Source organism: Talpa occidentalis, unplaced genomic scaffold (assembly GCF_014898055.3).
Source record: "Talpa occidentalis isolate TD23 unplaced genomic scaffold, MPIMG_talOcc4v2.1 talOcc4.4, whole genome shotgun sequence".
Classification (NCBI taxonomy): Eukaryota; Metazoa; Chordata; class Mammalia; order Eulipotyphla; family Talpidae; genus Talpa; species Talpa occidentalis.
The window spans coordinates 80,095,199-80,113,364 of record NW_023604295.1 but is presented as its reverse complement, the minus strand read 5'-3'; the positions used below and the strand labels follow the sequence as shown (position 1 = coordinate 80,113,364).

General features: G+C 37.0%; 1 protein-coding gene across 1 annotated transcript in view; it reads right to left on the bottom strand.

Moving 5' to 3' along the window:
- WDR49 (WD repeat domain 49) overlaps positions 1-18,166 on the bottom strand; it is a 180,291-nt gene that overhangs the window by 70,700 nt on the left and 91,425 nt on the right. Inside the window, exon 9 of the mRNA XM_054701116.1 lies at positions 10,563-10,727. Coding sequence (XP_054557091.1) covers positions 10,563-10,727 — 165 coding nt within the window. The remainder of the gene's footprint in view (positions 1-10,562; positions 10,728-18,166) is intronic.

Genomic DNA, 18,166 nt, shown 5'->3' with positions numbered 1-18,166 from the left:
TCTGTCTCTGGTGAATCCTCTCACCCTCCCACATATCTGACCTGTACCCTGGTTCTTATATAAATAAATAAATCTTTAAAAAAAAAAAAAAGAATTTTTGTGATTAGACAATTGGCACCAGTTTTGCAAGACAGAGAGAGAGTTGCAGCTCAGGAAACCCAGGAAACCTTTGTGGAACTGAGAGAGGGTAAGTTCCACAGATGGAGGTGAGCTGAAAAGTGTGCACAAGCCAGGTCCTGCCCTTCCATGATTTGGAGCCTAGAGAGGGATCCTCTACTGAGGTGGCTGCGGGTGCCCGGAAAGCGCACCCTCAACACCATTGTTGCGAGACAGGGAGTTGTGTGCTGGGGATCCCAGGAAACCTCTGTGGAATTGAGAGATGGCAGGTTGTGCAGACAGAGGTGAACTGAAATGTGCCCACAAACCAGGCCCTATGCCCATCCACAATTTGGAGATGAGAGGGATATCCATTGCCAAACTGAACTGCAGGCACTGGGGAAGTGCAGCCCCAGAGCCATTATTGCAAGACAGGGAGGTGCAAGATAGGGACCTCAAAAACACCACGGGAACTAATACAGAGGGAGGGGATCTTCAGGGACAGTGCTCATCAACATATCCACAGTGCCACTGCCCTAGTGCAGTTTTGGCATAACAGTGTTGGCTTCAATCTGGCCACCAGTTTCTGATACCCCAGAAGGAGCCCACCAGTACCAGTGACACAGTGTCCCAATGCATAGACCAAATTAGGAAACAAACAAAAGGGAGAAGGAAAAATACAAATAATCAAAAAATACCTCAGGAGAAGGACACACAACAAAAAGAATATCAGCCATTATAACTCAACAATGATATGGAAGAACTCCTCTGTCTGGCAGATAGACAATTAAAAATCATCATGATTTAAAAACATAAAGAAGATGAAAAGGAAAATAACGATATGAGAAAAATAATTAATGAAATGAAGAATGAAATTGAGTCCCTAAAGAAGGAAATGAAAGAAACACAGAAGATTAAAAGATTAATGGAGGAGCTAAAGAACTGAGGGAAAAGTAGTGAAAACAGAATTGATGAAATGGAAGAACAATCAGTACTCTTGAAGATACAAAATACAAAAGAACCAAAAAAGAAAAGGTAATAGAAAAACAAAGGGAAAAGAATGAAGAAACACTTTGAGAGCTATCTGACACCATGAGGAGAGGAGAATGACCAAGAAACTGAAAAACTATTCAAGGAGATAATCAAAGAGAACTTCCCAAACATGATGATGGAGATGAAAATAGAAGCTAGAAGAACATTGAATTATCACATTGAAAGGAAAACTACAGCAAGACACATAATAGTAAATCTTTCAAGAGTCCAAGACAAGGAAAAAATAATGAAGTTGACAAGGGTGAAGAAACAGATAACCTATAAAGGAAAAACAATCAGGCCGACATCAGACTTCTCTGAAGAAACACTATGGGAAAGAAGAGAATGGAGTGAGATATTCAGCAGACTCTAAGGTAACAAATGCCAACCAAGAACACTATACCCTGAAAAGCTCTCCTTCCTCTATGAAGGAAAAATAAGGAACTTCTCAGATAAACAGAATCTACAGAAATTTATTACAGCTAAACCCATCCTCCAAAAAATACTACAAGAAGTCCTAAAGCCAAAACCAACAGAGGAATGAATAAGAAGAACAGAATAAGACAAGGAATAAAATCACAAAGACAAACAAAATGGCAAATACAGACACCAACATATCAATATTAACTGTAAATGTAAATGGACTAAACCCATCAATAAAAAGACACAGAATAGAAGTCTGTATTAAAAAACAAAACCCAAACTTCTGCTGCCTCCAGGAAGCACCCTTAACTACAAAAGCTAAAGATAGGCTGAAAGTAAAAGGATGGAAAATAATCCTACAAGCAAATGGACTGAAAAAGAAGGCAGGAACATTTATACTTAAATCAGATAAAAGAGACTTGCAACTAAAAAAGGTAAAAAGAGAGACATAGATGGTCACTACTTTATGATGACGGGGACAACACATCAAGAAGACATAGCACTCAACATATACTCATCAAATGAAGGAACACCAAAATATATCCAAAAATAATCATCTCTGAAAACAGACATTAGAGAAGATACATATGTAGTAGGAGACTTCAACACACCTCTCTCCCCAATGGATAGATGGACAAGACAAAAAAAAATGAACAAGGGGCCTCCCCGGTGGCGCAGCGGTTGAGCGCTGGGTTGCGAAACTTCCTGGCCTCTGTGGCGCAGGTTCGATCCCCGGCTGCTCCCCGGCCACCGGAGGAGGGTCCCACATGGCGTGCAGACCTCTCCTGCCGCCCGCTGCTCCCCTCAGCAGTGTACTTCGGTCCTTCTGCCTGTTCTGCTCCCCGCTCTGGCTCTGGTGAATTCTCTCACCCTCCCACACTTCTGACTGTACCCAGTGCATGTATAAACAAAACAAACAAACAAACCAACAAATAAATAAATAAAACATGCCTCTATTAAAAAAAAAAATGAACAAGGACAATAGAGATTGAAACAAGGACATAGACTTCGTGGGCTTAACAGACATCTATAGAATACTGCACCTCAAAAAATCAGAGTACACATTTTTCTCAAGTGCATACAGATCATCCTCCAAGATTAATCACATGTTGGAACACAAGACAAACATCAACAGACACATTGAGATCAAAATCATATGAACTATCTTCTCTGAACACAAAGGCATCAAACTAGAAATAAACCATGAAAAGAAAGCAAGAAATACTCCTACCTCATGGAGACTGAAATCCACGCTACTGGAAGACCATTGGATCAATGAGGAGATCAAAGAAGAAATTAAAAAATACCTTGAAATGAAAGACAATGAGGCACAACTGTATAGAACACATGGGGCACTGCTAGAGCAGTTATAAAAGGAAAATATATAGCAATACAGGTTCACATCAAGAAACAAGAACGGGAGCTCCCTGATGGCGCAGCAGTTGAGCGCTGGGCTGTGAGGCTGCCGGGAGCATCTGCAGCCACTGGCGAGGGTCCCACATGGCGCGCAGACCTCTCTTGCTGCACCCACTGCTCCCCTGAGCAGTGTATTTCATCCTGTTCTGTTCCCTGCTCTGGCTCAGGTGAATTCTCTCACCCTCCCACGCTTCTGACTGTACCCAGTGCTTGTATAAATAAATAAATAAAATCTAAAAAAAGGAAAAAGAAAAAGAAAGGAGAAGGAACTAAAAGAAATAACCTAATCCCTCACCTTAAAGAAGTGGAAAAATAACAGCAACAACAAAAAAAGCCAGTAGAAGAAAGGAAATAATAAAAATCAAAGCAGAAATAAGTGAAACAGAAGAAAACAATCCAAACAATCAATGAAACCAAAAGTTGGTTATTCGAAAAAATAAAGAAAATAGACAAACTTCTAGCCAGGCTCACAAAGAAAAAAAGGGAGAAAACACGAATACATAGGATTATAAATGAAAGAGGAGAAATAACAACCAACACAGCAGAAATCACAAGAATAATCAGAGATTACTATGAACAGTTATATGTAAAGAAGTCCAACAATCTCGAAGAGATGGACAAATTCCTATAACTGTACAACCACGCAAAGCTAGATAAAGGAGAAATAGAACACCTAAGCAGACCAATTACAAGCAGCAAAATTGAAACAGTAATCAAAACCCTCCCCCAAAACTAAAGCCCAGAGAGATTTACAAAAGAATTCTTCCAGACATTCAGAACTAGTGCCTATCCTAGACAAACTCTTTCAAAAAATTGAAAAGGAAGGGATTCTACCAAATATGTTTTATGAAGCCTACATTACACTAATACCAAAACAGAACAAGGACAACACACACACGCACACACAAAAACTACAGGCCAGTCTCTCTAATTAACATTGATGCAAAAATCCTCAATAAAATCCTAGCCAACAGAATCCAACAATGCATCAAAAAGATAATTCACCATGACCAAGGAGGATTTATTTCAGGGACACAAGGATGGTTCAACACACAAAAATCAGTTAATGTAATCCAACACATCAACAAAAATAAAAATAAAAACGATATGATCATATCAATAGATGCTGAGAAAGCATTTGCCAAAGTTGAACATCCATTTATGAAAAAGGCCCTCAAAATTTGTGGGACAGAGGGAACATACTTTAACATAATAAAGGCCATATATGACAAGCCCATAGCCAAAGTCATTCTCAATGGTGAAAAACTGAAAGCCTTTCCCTTAAGATCTGTAACAAGACAAGGATGTTCACTCTCACATCTGCTTTTCAATATGATACTGGAAGGCCTAGCCAGAGCAATAAGACAAGGAAAAGACATACAAGGAATTCAACTAGAGAAAGAAGTAAATCTAACACTATTTGCAGACAATATAATATACAGAGAGAACCAAAAATTCTCCACAGAAAAACGAATCAAAATAATCAACCAGTTTAGTAAAGTAGCAGGATATAAAATCAACACACAAAAAAATCAGTAGCCTTCCTATATGCAAACAATCAATCTGAAGAAGAAGAAATCAAGAAAATCATCCCTTTATAATTTAAACCAAAACCAAAACCAAATACTTGGGAATAAACCTAATAAAAGAGGTGAAGGACCTATATAAAGAACACTATAAAACATTGTTAAAGGAAATAGAAGACACAACAAAATGGAAAGCTATACCCTGCTCATAGTTTGGAAGAATTCACATTATCAAAATGGCCATCCTACCAAAAGAAATGTACAGATTCAATGCTATTCCAATAAATAATTCAATGACATTCTTCAAATAAATAGAACAAATATTGATAAAATCGTATGGAGACACAAAACACCTCGAATAGATAAAGCTCAACAGACTAAAAAGAAGGGGAATGGAGGTATCACAATCCCAGACTTCAAACTATACTACAAAGCTATAATAATTATAATTGCATGATACTGGAACAAAAACAGACACACAGACCAATGGAATTAATTAGAAAACCCAAAAATAAACCCACAGATTTATGGACAACTAATCTTTGACAAATGAGCAAAAAATATGCAATGGAATAAAGAGAGTTTGTTCAATAAATGGAGCTGGGAAAATTGGACTCTACATGCAAAAGAATGGAGCTAGACTACTACCTCACACCATGCAAAAAAACCAACTCAAAAAATGAATCAAAGAATTAGGCATAAGACCTGAAACCCCAAAATATACAGAAGAAAATATAGGCAAAACACTACATGACATACATCTCAGTAACATCTTTGAAGATACATCACCTGAAGCATAGAAAGTGAAGGAAAAGATAAGCGGGTGGGTCTACATCAAATTAAAGAGCTTCTGTACAGCAAAAGAGACATTAACCAAAACAAAGAGACACTTCACTGATTGGGAGAAAATTTTTGCACTCCATACAACTGATAAGGGACTGATCATAAAGATCTACAAAGAACTCACATGACTCAACAATGACAACAACAACAAAATTAAACATTCCAGTCAAAAAAATGGGCAGAAGAACCAAAAAGACACTTCTCCAAAGAGGAAATGCAAATGGCCAACAAGCATATGAAAAAATATCCAACATCCCTCATAATCAGGGAAATGTAAATTAAAACCACAATGAGATATCATCTTACACCAGTAAAATGGCATGTATCAAAAAAACTAGCAACTACAAATGTTGGTGAGGATATGGTGAAAAAGGAAGTCCCCTACACTGCTGGTAGGAATGCAAACCGGTTCAACCACTATGGAAAACTGTCTGGGGGTTCCTCAGTCTACTAAAAATAGAGCTACCATATGACCCCAGAATTCCACTCCTAGGGATCTACCCAAAGGACACAAAAACATTAATTCAAAAGTATATATGCACCCCTATGTTTATTTCAGCATTATTTATAATAGGTAAGACTTGGAATCAACCCAAATGCCCAAAAATAGATGACTGGATCAAAATGTGATATATACACACAATGAAATCCTCTTCAGCAATCAAAAAAGATAAACTAATGCCATTTGCAGCAACATGGATGGAGCTAAAAAAAAAAACAACAAAAACAAGAAAACAAAACAAAATGAAACAGACAACTCTAAATCAGAGACATTGTGCAGGGGAGGAGGAGGGAAAAGTATCAAAACAAGGGCCGGAAGAGCACAAGGGTCTATCGTGACGGTGCATGGGTGAATTGTTGGTGGAAATTCTATGGGGACTACACCGGAGAAAAGAAAGCAAATATTGTTAAGAAAATAAAAAAATAGATGAATACAAATAAATAAAAGAAAAGAATATTTGTGATTACAGAAGGTCAAAATTTCAACAATAACAGGAGTTTGGAAGAAGTTTATTCCAATCCTCAGGGAAGACTTAGAGAAATTCAAGACTTCAGTGGAGGAAATAACTGCAGATGTCATAGAAATAGGAAGAGAACCATAATTAGAAGGGGAGTCTGAAAATGTGATTGAATTGCTGCAATCTCATGATAAACTTTAATGGAAGAGGACTTGTAACATCCAGATGAGCAAAGAGTGGTTTATTGAGATGGAATATATTTCTGGTGAAGGCAGTGTAAACATTGTTGAAATGAGCAGCAAAGGATTAAGAATACTGCATAAACATTTTTTTTTCTTTTGCAAGCATGGACTATTTTATTTATTTATGTTTTGAACACCCTTGTCTAATTTTTCAAAATGTAATATTTCTCCCATCAGATACAGTCACCATAATTTTCCCTTCTCCAAATTGCTCACAGTCCTCTACCAAAATCTACTGTGCTCTCCTCCCCCATTTCCCTGCCCCTGCTCTTTCCTCTCCTTCCTTCTCCTTCCCTTCTGTGTGTCTTAGAGCAGAAGGGTCAGTCTTATACTTTATCGTTAATCCTTTGTTTGACATCTCTAGATTCCCACATATAATGAAACCATTCAGTACTTATCGTCCTCCTTCTGGCTGACTTTGCCTATGCATCTATCCAAAGAGCACAAAAATACTCATTCAAAAGGAATCCTGCTCTCCTGTGTTTATTGAAGGACTATTTACAATAGCCAAGATATGAAAGCAACCAAAGTGGCCTGGATTAGGTGAGTGGATCAAGAAGATATGGTACATACATACTATGGAATACGACTCAGCCATTGAAAAGATAAACTCATGCGATTTGTGGAAGCATAGATGGAACTGGAAGTAATCATTCTAATGCATAAGTGGCATGGTTTGAAGGGACTGATGCCTGTTTTGAAAGAAGTTATACTGTGAGTATAATCTATCAAACAAGCCATAGAAAAATATTCCATGAAATGAAGAGTCCATCAATGTGACAGACTTCTCAGTTGTCTAATTTTAAGAAATTGTTACTGCCATTCAAAGCGGCAACTACAACCCTTTTCAGTAAATAGCCATCAGATTCAAGGTAAGACACTCCACCAGCAAAAAGATTATGACTCACTGAGAGTTCAGATAATGGTTAGCATCTTTAACAATAAAGTATTATTTAATTAAGTTATATGCTCTTTTTTATACACTTAATAAATTACAATATAGTGCAAGCAAATTTTATATGCAGGAGCAAACCGAAAATTCTTGTGATTAATTTTACTGCAAAGTTTCAGATGTATTTTTAAGATGTCCTGTACTAGATATTACATCTTTTTTTTATAAGATTTATTTATTTATGCACACAAGTACTGGGGTGTAAGCCAAAGGTGTGGGTGTGTGGTTAGAGGATTCACCAAAGAGAATGGGGAGCAAACAGACGGATCTACTGAAATACACTCCTGAGGGCAGAAGTGGGTGAGACAGGAGAAGTCTGCTGTGTCATGTGGGTCAGTTCCCTGATCGACCGGCCATTGAACTCATGATGCAGTGGCTGGTGATAGCTTGATAGTGCTGTCCTTAACCCCTGTGCCACCAGGGAGGCCCCCTGGATTTTACATCTTTAGCCAATAAAATCTCCTGCTGATAGTGGATGACAGACTCTATCCTATGGAAGCTCATGCAGCTCTATTTTCTCAGTGAAGACCTGTGCCTGATGGGTGTACTTAAAGAGAGAGCATCATTAGGCCACCAGCAGTTCACACTAAGTTCTACCATGAAACATTATTGGTCCTTCATGTACAAAGGGAAAGTTGGCACTTTCTATTTCTTTTTGAATTAAAATCTATCAACCTTTTGACTCAAAAGTTCAACTTTTAGAAAATTATCACTCATAAATGTGAAATGACATATTTTGAAAAACAACCTTGAAACAAAAGCTAAGGATTTTAATCAATTTAATTGCTCAATAACAATGTGCTGAATATCAGAATATGGAATATTTATACAGCAGCAGATCATGTAGCCATTAAGAAGAATGAGTCATCTCATGGCATAAACTATGCCAAAAATGTACCAGCTATGAAACCTTAAGCAAGTTGCATTATCTCTTTGGACTTCATATTCCTCACTTGTAAAATTGAGATAATAATAATAGATGAGCATGTATGTGGGTGGGGGTGGGGGAAGGTAGATGTGTGTAAAGTGCTTAGAAAGTGGCTTGTAGTATATATACAGTAAAAGTTAGCTAACATTATGATTCTTGTATGCATTCATAAGAATCAGTGTCTGAAGCAGAAAAAATGCAAAATGCAGAAAAGCATGCATAGTGAACTGACTGAAAAACAAGGGGTACACTTTGACTAGAAGGATGCAAAAGAAACCAGTAACAGTTACAACCCCAAGGGAGGAACTGAGAGCAAAAATAAGAAAGAGACTTTCTTTTTGCTGTACATCTCTTTTACATTTCAAATTTCATGGTATTCATGCATTAAATACTTAAAACATTAAGTGATTTTAAAACAGTCACTTCAAAATCATGATAAATAGGGCAATACTTTTAAATCTTTGATTACATAGGTAGCAGTTTTGGATTCTAAATTATAAATGAGATTGGAAAATGTCATTCGTGCTTGTTTCATAATCGAATATGGACTGAGCAGCTCAACATTAATTTATGCATCTTATATAGAGGTTGCCAAATTTCAGAATTCTAGTGTGACAAAGATAAATGTGCCTTCAAAAACTGTGATTATACTAGTAAATTCACATTAACTTCTAACACATCAAGGTTTGAGCTGAGATGTTGAAAAATATAGATTCTCTTTAACTATATCACTTTGATATTCTCTACATGGTCCTTGCCAAGCCCACCACAATGATGCCCACAGATATATTTTGTAAAGGTCTAATTGTTTCCATATCTTAAATATTTCCTTGCTAGAACTAACAATTGTGCCCCACCCTGCACTCTATAGCCAGTTACTTTCTAAGGTTCATTATTTAATTCAGTCTCATACCCCAATATTGGTAACAGGAATACTCATACATTCCTTTTGCCTAAGATACTGTGTAATACTTCAATTCCAGTTACTCCTATTTTATTTCATTCTCATATTAGGATTGGGATTGCCCCACTACTTTGTACATCTTTCCTGGTCTCCCATGAACTTGACTTTTTTACTTAAACACGAGCTCCCAGTCTAGACCTCATACAATGAATGACCCTTGCCAGTCAGCTTCTCTGGATTTCCAGATTCTCCCTGCAACCTGTCACAGCACTTCCATTACTCTGACCATTGCCAGTCTGGAATTTTCCTGAATACTTGCCCTCAATTTCCATGATGTTCTTTCTACTTATCCAGATAACTTTCCACTACCATCCCGCAGCCTACCTGGATGAATATATCTACGGTGGAAGGTACACCTAATCCATAAACTCTGGAGACTAATTATGACCGAAGTCTGAGAATCAGTCAAATCTTACGTAGAAAATTGCCTTCTGTTGCCTCAAAGTATCACTAGACATCACCAGTCAAAGACTTCCTTACTCTTGGAGTAAAAAGGAGAGGAGAAAATGGTAGATATGATTTCAGATAACAAATGACTTGGTTTGCATAAAAATTTGGTTTTTTTGAAAATTAAAATATCACCTTCCTCCCAAAATAAATTAGTAATAGCTACAAAATAATAAAACTAGAAGCATAGAATAGTGTTAGTTTAGGAAGGGTAATGAATAAGATTGATTGTTTTTCCTACTATCCTTCATGATTTCATTTAAAGTTATGTAAGAGTACAAATTAGAAAACAAGTTGATTTTACAATTTATTCATTTTCCAAAAACTGTGCTTCTATGCCATTTTTAAAAATTTTCTAGCTGCACTGACTCCTAATCGTATAAACTGAGAAAAGATAAAAGACTAGATGCATTAGCTGAAGCACGTGAGAATTATTCAGGACTCACTCCCTAAGTGTTCCTCTAACCAGCACTGAAAAAGGCTTTCTGAAATAAATAAGCCAAGGTATTCTAATCCTGAATAATTCATTTAGAAAAATCATTTATTCATTCCCTGCAGAGATTTATTTTTATTTTCCTAACAACTTTGTTTTTCGTCAGGTGGGTCATTCCGCTCTTCTTACCTTTTCTCATCTCTCAAGGCCAAAAAGGCAAAAGCAAATATAGTCACAACTGTGCCTCCTTTCCCAACATAGCCTCTCATATCTGGATAGAAAAGCATTGCCATGTTCGCACCTTTACAGTCCCATCTGTGCTGCCAGTCAAAAGCCTTGTTTCGTTTGCATCAAGGGCCATTGTGCTGATTTCTGCGTTGCTGTGGCAACCAGTAAACTGTTTAATTTTCTGCCCAGTGTCTATCATCCAGAAGGTAACGGTTGACCCTGCGTCAGAGCTGATTACCTAAGAGAAAATGACATTGCAGAGAAATTACATAGTCTCAGAATCAACCACTTTTATTTTAATAAAAATATCTAGCTTATGTTTCCACTACTGAGATTCCTCAGCAGCTAGAGACATTTTTGCAATATGTTTTCTTTCTTTTTGTTAAGCTAATATCATTTCAGTTTCGAGGCCAAAGCCGAAGTAATGAAGTCATGATTCTCTTTATCACAAAAGAGAGAAATCTTCTTTCCTTGCCCACCATTCACCTTCTTGTCTAGAGGATATTCTGAAAACGAATCCTACGGAAAATAAATTCATAAGTCTGGCATTTAGAGGAGAAAGTTGATATTATTAATCACCATGCTCCAACACTATTTACTATATGAAAATAAATATTTTATTATATTTCAGCTTTCATTTAGCATTCAGAGAGGAATATACTTGCAGCCTTCATAAAAAAATTAATTTCAATAATTTGCTAGAGCCATCACATTTAATGCCATTAGTCCCTTTCTTCCATTTTGCGCATTTTGCTTCCATTTAGCTATATTTTTATAGCTAAATACAATTATTGATGTGTGATGACAGGAATGTTAAATATAAATCAGCATATACACATGGGGATGAAGACAGTAAAGCAAACGATGGAAGGATAGGATTATATATGGTAGTCCAACAGTGAGAAATTTCATAGGAGCAAATTGACTGTTAACTTAAATTCTAAAGCACCCTTGAAGATATTTATCAGCTAAAGCCACCCCACTAATAAGACTTTGGGACCTGAAAGAATGAAAGAAAACATTAAACATACATAAATGCAAATAAGAAGTTACCTAAAGCCATCTAGATTTTGAAAAAACTAAAAGCAGATCTCTATCTGCTTAGGTATTTATTAACATTTTATAAATGTAAATTTATCAGGAATATGTTAAACTTTAATGTCACATTTTCATAGTCAAATGGGTTAAAGTTTATCAAATGTATGTTCAGAAGCCTGAAAGTCTGGAAGCCTGGAAGGCTCATGAGTATAGGCATTCATTCATTCATTCATTCATCTCTACCCACTGACATCCCCCTGTGCCTAAATCTGTAGTGGCAGAATGCCCTCACTATTATATCTCTTCCCTCAGGGAGTCTATGGTATAGTCTTATACATTAAAATTATCTGGGAAACTTTAAAAAATACACTATACACCAGTCTTGAGGCTTTTACTTAATTAGACCAGGCAGGGACATTTTTTTTTAAGAACTCACACAGGTTATTAAAATATGGGCCTGGGTTTAGAACTATAAATTTCAATGGAGACATAAACAAGACACAGATAAAGGCCAAACAGTGTTACATATTTAGCTCTATCTTCACTGGGTGCTGAGAGGCACAAAGACGAGAACCCAAAATCCACCTTACTGGGGTTGGAGATATGGAATAAAAAGTGAAGAGAGTCAATCTGGGATGACCATGATCTTTAAATTTGCTATCTCATTTGATCTTTATAAAAACTCTATGAAATGGGGCCTCCCCTGGTGGCGCAGGCTGTTGAGTGCCTCATTGGGAAGCTGTCCGCAGTCTCTGCAGCGCGGGTTCAATCCTGGCCAGCCAGGGAGAATCCCACATGGCACAGCAAACCTCGCCTGTCTCGCCCACTGCTCCCCTCAGCAGTGTATTTTTTTCTTTTCTCCTGCTCTATAAATAAGGATTTGCTGAAGACAAAAATATAAGTCCAAATTAAAAATTATGAAGCAGGGATCCCCTGGTGGTACAAGGGGTTAAGTCTCAACACTGTGAGCTATCCGCAGCCACTGCAGCAGGAGTTCGAACCCCAGCCAGGGAGCTGACTCATATGGTGCAGCGCAGCAGACCTCTCCTGTCTCCCCCACTGCTCCCCTCAGCAGTGTATTTTGTTCAATCTGCCTGTTCTGTTCCCTACTCTGTCTCGGGTGACTCCTCTCACCCTCCCGTGCATCTGGCCTACACCCTGGTTCTTGTATTAAAAAAAAAAAAAAAAAACCTGGGGAAAAAAAAGCTCTATGAAATGATGTTACCACACTAATTTTACCAGTGATATAAAACTGAGATTCTAATCAACTGTGTATTGTCCCCAGATTAATGTAATAAGGTTTGAAACCTGAGTTGTCTTTGACACATTATAAAGCTTTCCTTTATTCAAGCTTAGTATCCCAGATAATTAAGAGTGTGCTTAAGAGAAAGCTTGGAAAATATGCCTAGCATGAGAAACAATAGGACATTTAATGGAGCCAGAATGCAGAATATTTTGATGGTACAAATGGTAAAATAACAGCTGAGGAAGCAAGCTGATGACAGGTATTTTAAATCTCTAACCAGCAATGCTGGAGTATAATGAGTAATATGCATAAAGTTCTTTTTACTGGGAAAGAGCCCATAACTCTTATTGGGTTGTCAGGAGGGTTTTTCACGCAAAGTAAAATTAAGAACAATCTCATTAGTGTTTATTTTTCGGTTTGTGATGACACCTCTGGCAGCAGTGTGGAGAACAAACTGGTTATGGGAAGAAAATGTGGAGGCTGCTGTGATTGGCCAGGTAAGATATGTTCACCTAAGAAAGCAACTGCAGGGCGTCCCTGGTGGTGCAGGCAGTTGAGTGCAGCGCTGTGAAATGTCTGCTGCCTCTGCAGCACGGGTTCTATCCCTGCCGGCAGCGGAGATACCCACATGGCACAGCAGACCTTTCCTGTCTCGCCCGCTGTTCCCTTCAGCAGTGTATTTCAGTCAGTCTGCCTGTTTGTTCTGTTCCCCGCTCTGTCTCTGGTGAATTCTCTCACCCTCCCACACATCTGGCCTGTACCCCAGTTCTTGTATGCATGAATAAATAAATCTTTAAAAAAAAGAGAAAAAAGAACGCCTTGCAGAGATAATAAAGAGGGGGAAAGTGCACAATTGAGCAAGATGTCTCAGCATAGAATTGATCATAGACTTTTTTATCCCTTTATATTAGAACTTTGAATTAGATAATTTCTTAATGATGAAAAACTGTATGCTACACATTTCTTTTACATTTTAAAAGGTAAATATACCTTTAAAAAGGTCTATTAAGAAAAGTAGAAAGAAAAAGAGACACCTACACAGACACAGGTGAGCAGGGAGCTGCTGATGCTGCTGCTGCTGCTTTGCAAAGGGAAAAGATTTGTGAAAAGATGCTATGCATTTTCTCACAGTAAAATAAAAAAATAACAAATACTTAATTGCTGTTGTTAAATGGTAGCATAATTTCTAGAACAAATGACCTGGATCTTTGAAATAATGTGATCTAATAACTTAATTATCTTTCCATGTAACTGACAAATTCTATTTGCCTTTGACTGTGAAATGTTCATGGTAGATAAGAGCATTTGGTGCAGAATCAGGAAGTCTGAATTTAAATGATAATGTCTGGTCTTGAAATATTATTTAACCTCTTCAAGTTTCAGTTTCCTCACCTGTAAACTAGAAATAATCATAGTAAGAGGTTTAAAAATTACTAATATTTGGAAAACACTTAACAAAATGCACATAACATGCAATAAAGAAGATATGAACATTAGCTATTTTATTATTCTCCTTAAGTTTTGCTAGTCTGACCTCTTATTTGAACTCATATCACTTTGAAAAGCACCAACATGTTCTAACCAATGAGCTGTCTGGCCTGGCTCCCTCATATCACTTTTAGTATCCAAATCGATACAAAAGAAATACTAATTATCTTAATTTCTTCCAACCATGAGAGTAAATGTAGACAATCACAGCTTTAGAAACCAGATTTTTAGATACACATTGAAATTTGAAATTACATCATACTTGTGAATTTCTCACATAATACCTTAATAATTTAGAATGTACTCATTAAGAACAAAGCTGTGAAAACATACAATTTTTCATGCATGAATGAAAATTTTGATAATGGTATTTGAATCAGTGTAAAAATGTTGTGAAAGATACTATTATTTCTATTAAAAACACATTTTGGTGGAGAATTATGCCTTGGTGATTGGTGTAGTGTGGTAACATATCTGAACAGGTGAGGTCTTATTCTTCTGAACATATACAACTTGTAAACCATGTTTCCTTACAAAAAATTATTTTTTAGAAAAGCATTTATTGAGCATTTATTATATTATATACTAAATGTAAAAGTATGAAATGATGAGCATTCCTTGATAGAAACAATGAAAAAAATAATTCTATATTAAAAGCTACCATGACAAAGTATCTGCTCCCAAAAGGTACTTTTAGCTAGCATAGACAGTCTTACAAAAATTAGTAACTCTCATGTTTTGCTGCTTTTCTGTTTCCTTCCTCTGCCCAGCACACCATCTATCAGTTTTCAGCACCTTTCTCTGAATATTTAACATTTTTTCATGAAATATGAATCAATTATGACAACAGCATATAGCAAGTCAGATTTTATTTTATGGCAGACTGCCTTAAGTACAATGCTCAAGGAAACAATGTGTTAGAGAAAAATAGAAAAAAAAAAAAACAAAGACTGTCACAAACATAACTAGTAGTAACCGGAATCTACTCTCACTATGACATATCAGAATTCAAGAATAACAAGATAGGTGAAAAGACTTTAAAGTCAAGTGAGAGAGGATGCAAGTAACATCACTTGGCAATGAAGGGGTTACACTCTAGGAATGTGGGGACTTTGCTTTTAGCAATCTGTTTTTATGGGTAATAAAGCCCAGGTATAAGTAATGAAATCACATTTATATCCCATATTTTGATACAAAGTCTGTTTAAGTTTTCAGTTCATTCCTAGATAACACTTATGAAATGAACCTCTAGCCCATGAGAACAGTGGCAGTTTCCAAAGTAGAAATTGCGCTGTCCTAATAACTGCACTCCAGTACAAATGGCCTTATGAGAAAATTGTTCTTGTGACGAGAGCTGTTCCACCTTATGTACCTGAGTTAATAACTGTTTAGGAATATATAGGTCTTTTTGTCTCTCTCATCTGAAGCTGTCACAAATAATCAGACAATTCTAGGAGATGTGAGGCTGCATTCATATCTCCTAATTGTCTTCTTGCTATTCTAACAACAGTAGACATTTTAGTTTCTTATATGCAACCCAAGTCATAGGTCTAAGCAAGAACAGGAATCCAAAATCACAGCAGCAATGTCACTGGCTTCCAAAGGGTTATGACATTTATAATTGTTATTTATAATTTTATAAATGGTAAAGTTCCCACAAAACAAAACAGGCTTACTACTTTATTTCCACTTTGTGTCAAATCTTTAGATGTTGCATTTCAGTAAATAGTAAGGTGAAGAGAATGATAATATCTCAGTTTACTGTTACAAAGGAGTCAAATATTTTAAGGAAGAATTTCTCCATTGTAAATATCATTTATCAGATATCACCTCTTCTTAGGTTAATCTGTAATTTGTTCTTTCAAAATAGTCCTTGAAATTATTGAACTTTTATAATATATAAGGCACAGTGTCTAGGTATTGGGGACAGAACATCAAAGCTTCCTGACTTACGTAAAATGGAGGAATAAGGGAGAGATGCAACCAGATGCAAAAAAATGAATAGAAAAAAATCTATACATTTAGTGGTAATAAGCATTTTGGGGAAAATATCATTGGGAAAGAAGCAGAGATGACTGGGAGTGGGTACAAACCTAGGAGCTCTGAGGAGATATAACATTAAGAAATATATGACTGAGGTGAAGGAGGAAGATATGGAAAAAACTGAATAAAGACAGTTCCAGGCAAGAGACAGAGTGCATACTTGGCATGTTCAAGAACTAGCAAGGAAGCCAGGCAGGCTTAAGCTTTGTGAATGAGGGAAGGAATCCCAGATTGCAATTGTTTGTACATGGGTTTGAAACACTCCAAAAATCTCTAAGTACCCAGATGAATTAAGGAACAATCTCAGGAAACCATTAAGGCTAATATTTATTTAGCTTTTACTGCTATTTAGTTCTATGTGCCTTTGTATATGTTATCCCTTGCTCATTGTAGCAAAATCTACAAGTGAGGTATTATAATTTCCTTTTTATAGATAAGAAAACAATTGCTTTGAAAAATTAAATCACTTGTTCAACATATAGTTTGGGGACTCTCTCTGTCTCTAAAATCTCAGCACCCCCTTCATTCTATACAATAAAAAAAGCTCAAAAAATGTCTACTTCAAAAATTAATTGACGCTTCATTGGACTTCCAGTTACTGTCTTTATGTGCAAAGAAATGAGAAACTATTGCTCCATCCAAACAACAAGTAAAAAGTTCAACAAACTGAAAAATGAACAACTCTTCTTGGAATAATAAGAGAAAAGAGATCACAGGGGAAATTGCAAATTACTGATTTGAGAGACCAATCAGACACAGAAAGTCAAAACTTACCAGAGCGGAAATTCAGGAACTAGAAACAGTAAGTGAAACAGTGTCAAGATAAGAAAATCAGAACTTAGTTGATGAATTGGTGGAGACTCAAAGCAGATGAATCTGAGAGCAAAAATTTCTAGGGGGAAACAGTCATAAAGGGTTCCCATAATTTTATGAGTTTTATCTTGAGGCTATCAACCGGGCTCTCACTGTAAATGTTGGTGGGAAATCCCTTCATGCTCTGGCAACAGGAGGATAAAAGGAATTATTTTGAAATATGTCAGATCATTTTGTCTTCTTAACAAGGTTTGCCCTCAGAAGAAACTATTTAACAAGACTCTAACCTGCTGGGATTTTATCTGAGTCTAGCTGTGATGGAGGAAAAGAAATACCCGACTTTAGCTAGCTCTAGCCTTCCTGTTCCACTTAAGGATGGGGAACAACTGAGAAGCACTTGTGAAGTTCACAATCCAGAGACGCTGGCTCACTATGAGATCAAAACCTAACTGTAGGTCTATAGAATGCTTTACTTCCAATAACATCCCCCACGTAACTAAAGAACTGCTATATATAGCAGTTCCACTTATCAAGCACATCATGTCCAACTATCAAGAAAAAATAACAAGATACACTCAGAAGCAAAAAAAAAAAAAAATAGTTTGAAAGAAATAGTTAAGATTCAGACACAGCAGGGATGTTGTAATTATCATATGAGGAATTTAAAATAATTAAGGTTAATATTCTAGGGCTCTAATGATAAGGTAGACATCATGTAAGAACAAATGGGAAATGTAAGTTCAGAGATGATAATTCTTTTTTTTTTTTAATAGAGGCATGTTTTATTTATTTATTTGTTTGGTTGGTTGGTTTATACATGCACTGGGTACAGTCAGAAGCGCGGGAGGGTGAGAGAATTCACCAGAGCCAGAGCGGGGAGCAGAGCAGGCAGAAGGACCGAAGTACACTGCTGAGGGGAGCAGCGGGCGGCAGGAGAGGTCTGCGCGCCATATGGGACCCTCCTCTGGTGGCCTGGGAGAAGCCGAGGATTGAACCGGCGCCACAGAGGCCGCGGGCAGCTTCGCAACCCAGCGCTCAACCGCTGCGCC